This window comes from Monopterus albus, unplaced genomic scaffold (assembly GCF_001952655.1).
Source record: "Monopterus albus unplaced genomic scaffold, M_albus_1.0 scaffold60.1, whole genome shotgun sequence".
In the NCBI taxonomy this organism is placed as follows: Eukaryota; Metazoa; Chordata; class Actinopteri; order Synbranchiformes; family Synbranchidae; genus Monopterus; species Monopterus albus.
Window position 1 is genome coordinate 1,186,535 of NW_018127940.1, and position 5,701 is coordinate 1,192,235.

The 5,701-nt window shown below is 40.8% G+C and overlaps 1 protein-coding gene across 5 annotated transcripts in view; it reads left to right on the forward strand.

Moving 5' to 3' along the window:
* Window positions 1-5,701, forward strand: part of map3k4 (mitogen-activated protein kinase kinase kinase 4) — a 25,759-nt gene that overhangs the window by 17,708 nt on the left and 2,350 nt on the right. For 4 of the 5 annotated variants that reach the window (XM_020603079.1, XM_020603080.1, XM_020603078.1 and 1 more), the window contains exons 16-25: window positions 832-922; window positions 1,289-1,411; window positions 3,411-3,511; window positions 3,606-3,686; window positions 3,792-3,983; window positions 4,071-4,141; window positions 4,245-4,361; window positions 4,449-4,608; window positions 4,711-4,833; window positions 5,403-5,509. In XM_020603079.1, the coding sequence (XP_020458735.1) occupies window positions 832-922; window positions 1,289-1,411; window positions 3,411-3,511; window positions 3,606-3,686; window positions 3,792-3,983; window positions 4,071-4,141; window positions 4,245-4,361; window positions 4,449-4,608; window positions 4,711-4,833; window positions 5,403-5,509 (1,166 nt within the window). The remainder of the gene's footprint in view (window positions 1-831; window positions 923-1,288; window positions 1,412-3,410; window positions 3,512-3,605; window positions 3,687-3,791; window positions 3,984-4,070; window positions 4,142-4,244; window positions 4,362-4,448; window positions 4,609-4,710; window positions 4,834-5,402; window positions 5,510-5,701) is intronic. The other variant, XM_020603081.1, reaches the window with a different exon arrangement.

Consider the following 5,701-nt stretch of genomic DNA (forward strand, 5'->3'; position numbering starts at 1 on the left):
TAGTGATGCCATCACTATCACTAGATGTTTTGTTACCACATTTATTCACTATCTCTATAATTTCCTTTTCATCTATGGGTTTCAAAAACATAGAACTCATGTTCCTTTCGATTGTATTATTATTTATAGTGACGGATGTATCATCTGTACAAATGCTTCTTGCTAAACCAGGACCAACATTCACAAAGAACCTATTAAACTTATCTACTACATCCTCCAATCTATTAACCGGTGTATCATTATCCATAAAATATTGAGGGTAGTTACTCTTGCTGGAACTGTTTCTAATCAATTTATTTAATATATTCCAAGTACCTCTCATGTTATTTTTATTATCCTCTAATACTTTAGAGTAATATAGTTTCTTACATCTCCTCAAAATCTCAATTAATTTGTTCTTATGACTTATATTTTTCTTCCGCCTTCTTTGATCTGTCCTAGTAGTAGTAGCTGCTCCTCGACCTTTGAACAGTGTCCCACAAAATCTGAGAAACTAAATCAAAGTGCGTCTTTTAAATAAAAGTCCATTTGTTTTGCTTTGGCGTTTTTATTGATGTGATCGGTTTTTTCTTTGTGGGTTATAGATTTATTGCTCCTTGTCTTCTGTGCCTCCCCCCTTCACCTCTCTTCTTTCTGTGAAGCATTTTGCAACTGTTTAAATGTGCCATAAATAATGCTTGGTCATGGTGTCCTGCTGTAATATTGTACATTATTACCATAGTGAGCTAACTTCATATGGCCATAAATTCAGTTCAGTTACTGCATCATCTAGTCTAGTCAGTTTCTTCTTCTGTGTTGACTGAATTAGCCCCTGGTTGTATTTCTTCTCAGCTCCCAGGAATAGTCGTCCTGTGAAGGTCCCTCGCTGCCATAGTGACCCACCAAACCCCAATCTGTTCATCCCTAATGCTGAAGGCTTCAGGTAGGTGATGGCAGTTCAAGTTTTGACACTAATAATCTGTGTGTCTACTGTGTTGATGTTAATACTCTTCCTTCACATTTCGTCATGCCTCATAACCTTTGCTTTTTTATGTTTTGCTCTGTAGTTGTTGAGCTTGTGTGTGATGTGAGCTCCTTTGTGTGTGAGTGTATGCTGTAAGTATGTCAGTAGTTATTTTGAGGGTTTTTTTAATCTTTAGAGTGATCGTGTGTGTGTGTGTGTGTGTGTGTGTATCTGTCCCTCAACAAGCCACCCAGTCTCTCACACACAGAAACATCTATATACATCCCACAGCAGCCACCTTGCCTCCCAAGGCAGAGCTCCTCAGTTTGTTTTTTCACCACACAGCTCTCGAAGTCTCCCCTGCGACCTCCGGAACCAGCTGTTCCCCAACGGCCCTCGCCCTGTCCCTCAGGGCCCAGGGGAACACAACCAAACCAAAGCACCCGGCAGCACCCCCAATGATGTCAGGTAGCCTTGCCCCCAAGTCACCCGGTAGAACCTGTTGTTCAAAACACAGCCCTAGATATAAAACCAGCTGTTTTTGTATAAGGCTTCTAGCAATGGAAGGAGGAAATGCTTCATTTGATAGCTGTTATTTTCAGAGCCCTTAACAGTTTGTTCTGTACTGGAGAAGATTTATTAAATGCTTTTTGACAAAATGCACAAACTCAGAGCCAAAAAGTATTTTACCCCTTAATCAAATCTGTGATGTGCCAATTTATCACTAAGTGTGAATTTCGGAAGATGGAAAGAATGAAACTGTATTTAGACCAACACTCTTACATATCTTTTATATAATGTGTAATTATTTTCCATTGTTGGAAAAAAGAAGAAGTGGCTTTATTTTATTGTCATTGTAACATTGTGACACATACAATAAAATTTTGTTTGGAGCTGAGGGACACGGGCCGCTGCGTGCATGCGTGCCACCATCACGGGCAACTTGGGGGGTTCAGTGTCTTGCCCAAGGACACTTCGACATGTAGACTGCACAGAGATTCGAACCTTCCGATTGGGAGACATCTTCTCTACCCACCGCACCACTGTCGCCCCCCCTTAGCTTTGTAATATTCATTTACAGGTTTCACTGGTGAATTGCAGATTTCCTGCTTTTTAGCCTTTACACAGTCACTATATATTCTGATATTTAGACAGATTAACTACCATGTCCACAAAGTCACTCAGCCAGTCTGTAAATTGAGCATTTCCAGGTGGGGCATTAGTACATCACAGACCTACCTCTAGTTTAGGTTTATATTTATTACACATGTAGTTTAGATCTTGGGCCAGCATAAATCACTTTATTAAAATAATGAATGAAGCATTTCCCTTCACATTTTTAATACATTGCTGCATTTATAGCATCAGACAGGATTAATCACTCTAGACTTGCTATAGCTGAAATTAAATGCATCTAAAAATATGCATAGCACTGATAATGGCTGCAAATTCATTAATTAATGATTAATAAGAATGATTTTCAGCCTAAATGTGTTAGTGTAGCTTTTACAAGCCCCAAAAAATATCACCAAAAAAAGGCCTTAAACAGGTCTTGTTACTTACTGTTCAAGAGATGAGACTGTGATCGTTGTGTATGATGTGAAAATGGGAAAACAAAGCACTACCTCAATGGAAGAATGGGCTGTTCTGCTTGTTAGCGCTATTAACATCAGTCTTGCTTTGATGCTGGTGAGTCACCGCCATTAGGTTTACTGATGTATTTGAGTGTGTGTGTGTGTGCGTGTGTGTGTGTGCGTGCGTGTGCTTTTGAAATCAGAACCTGCACTACAGAGATGTGACCTTCAAGTGTGAATGATTCCGATGCATGCTGAACTGTTAGTGGGTTTCAAAAAGCATAATGTGAATGTCAGACTTTTGTTTTTCTTGAAAAGTTTGGTAATTTTTTTTTATATTTTTAATATCTTGACTTTTCAGCATAGCATTGTCAGGTACTTGGGCTGGATTGTTTACATAGTTTACAGTATTTGTGTGATTTTCATTTAAAGCAGGGATGGCCAATTCCAGTCCTCGAGGGCCGCTGTCCTGCTTGTTTTCCAACTATCCCTGCCTGACCTGCTGCTGATTACCTGCCTCAGGTGTGTTCAGCCAGTCAGAAGCAGGACAGTGGCCCTCGAGGACTGGAACTGGCATGTGACAGCAAAACATTTTCTTCTAAATCATCTCAAGGTGAAAATGATCTCTATCCTTTTGCTTGTCAGTTGGTGTTCTTTTAGGAAACTGTACCCTGGACTCTTTCATTTTCCACAATTTTAACATTGATGGATCACTTAGTACATGTCCTTTATTGAGAGCACTAGAATGTAAATTAAAGTTCCCTCTCAGCAGAAGATGTTGCATGCTGTGTTGATTTGGTTTGGGCATTAACGGAGAAGACTAAAACGTACCATCTGAATCATTAGTTTTTGTTTGTACCAGTGTTGCATCAGGTTCTTCCATGTTCTTGCAGGGGATCCAGTTTCCACGAGAATGACCGCCTGTCGTCGGTTGCAGCAGAGTTGCATTTCAAATCTCTGAGCCGGCATTCTAGCCCTACAGAGGACAGAGAAGGTGAAGGCGTCAAATGAGCACTGTTGTTTGATCCACATTGTGAATGTTCATCTACCCGATTAGGTGAACTCATCTTTGTGGTTTCTCCCTGCAGAACCCTCCTATCCTAAGGGAGATCCTAGCAGTGCAGCACGCAGGAGCTGGGAGCTCCGCATCTTTATCAGCCAGTCCAAGGGTGAGATTGTTGAATACTTGTGGCATGGTAGACAGACTGCAGCAGTTCAGAATGTTGTTTCACTTACATACTGTACTACCTAATTCTTTTCTGTCTCCTTGTCAGACACAGCAGCACGGCAAAGTCCCATGGAGGCTGTCCGACGCTCCATCCGCAAGTTTGAGGAGAAACGCTATGCCATGATGAAGCAACGTAACATCATCGGCCAAGTTTGTCATACACCCAAATCCTATGACAACGTCATGCATGTCGGACTCAGGAAGGTGACCTTCAAGTGGCAGAGGGGCAACAAGATAGGTATGTCTACCCTGTGACTGACTTTGTTATAATGTGGGTTATTTAACACACATGCAGTCAGTGATGTTATGGCTACGTCACTAACAGGTGAAGGCCAGTATGGTAAGGTGTACACCTGCATCAACGTTGACACTGGAGAACTAATGGCCATGAAAGAGGTATGTACTCCAGCAAGACCAATTCAACAGTATTCAAAAATAATTTGAAGACTGCAGGTAGCAATAACAGAGCGGGAACACCTTTTTTCTCCCCCCAAATCAGATCCGATTTCAGCCAAATGATCACAAAACAATCAAAGAGACTGCAGATGAGCTGAAAATATTTGAAGGCATTAAACACCCAAACCTGGTGCGGTACTTTGGAGTTGAGCTTCATCGGGTAAGAGGCATAGTTTAATGTCAGGTCAGGCATCACACAGTACCTACTGAAGCAGTGTAGCATAACATTTTATGCACTCACCTGCAGGAGGAGATGTATATTTTCATGGAGTACTGTGATGAGGGTACACTGGAGGAGGTGTCCAGACTGGGGCTGCAGGAACATGTCATCAGGCTTTACAGTAAACAGATCACTACCGCCATCAATGTCCTCCATGAACATGGCATTGTCCACCGGGATATCAAGGGTCAGCATCACATGCTCTCTCATTATTTTTTTGTTCCTTTTTTTTCTCATCAGTGTTGGTTTCAGCATCCGTTGTTGATTCAGTTTTTTTGTTTAACATCAGGAGCCAACATCTTTCTGACATCATCTGGTCTGATTAAACTGGGTGACTTTGGCTGTTCAGTCAAGTTGAGGAACAACACTCACACCATGCCCGGGGAGGTGAACAGCACGCTCGGAACTGCAGGTATGCTCGATTGATTATATCCTGTGTGGATTGCACATCACCACACGGGGTCATTGTGGCCTGATATTTCAATTTTTCCTGTTCACCAGTGGATGTCCACCCACATTAGTGGTGTGACGAGATCTCGTGATAATTAAAATATGATGATATTTATTGGCAAGTTGAAAGCTGTCTTGTGATATCAGTACATAACAGAAGCAGAAAATCATACAGGAGAGAAGTCAGCCGGTCGAGTTTGACAGAACCTTTTACAGTGCTTACATATTGTCTTACTGTATGATAAGTCATACAAAGTAGAACTGAAGTGACATTCACTACAAGATGATTAGGTAAACATTTCAAAATGTGCCTGCATTGTTTTGCATTTTGTGACTTTTAGTCTAATAAAAGACCATGTATCTAATCATACATTTCATTACTGAAGATTTCTTAAAAATAGTATTAAAATATCTCATGTATCGTCACACCCCTAACCCAAGTTATGATTTCTACAAAAATGTGTTTTTATGGTTGTAGTGATGAATTTGTGACAATATATATTTTTCTCTAAACCATTCCTTCTTTATTAGCATACATGGCACCTGAAGTCATCACCAGAGCAAAGGGTGAAGGTCATGGACGAGGAGCAGACATCTGGAGTTTGGGCTGCGTCCTCATTGAGATGGTGACAGGAAAGGTAAACAGTCACAGAAAAGACTTTCCGCTTCACACAGTGCATGAAGTGCCATATTGAGTATTCTGTGGGATGATACTTGAGTTATTGTTCTGTTTTGATTATTAGTGATCTGTTTACTGATCTGGGTTTTTATTTTCAAAAGCTTTAAACCAAATGCTAGTTAGGTTTGTCAAAGGTAAGGTTTGGGTCTTA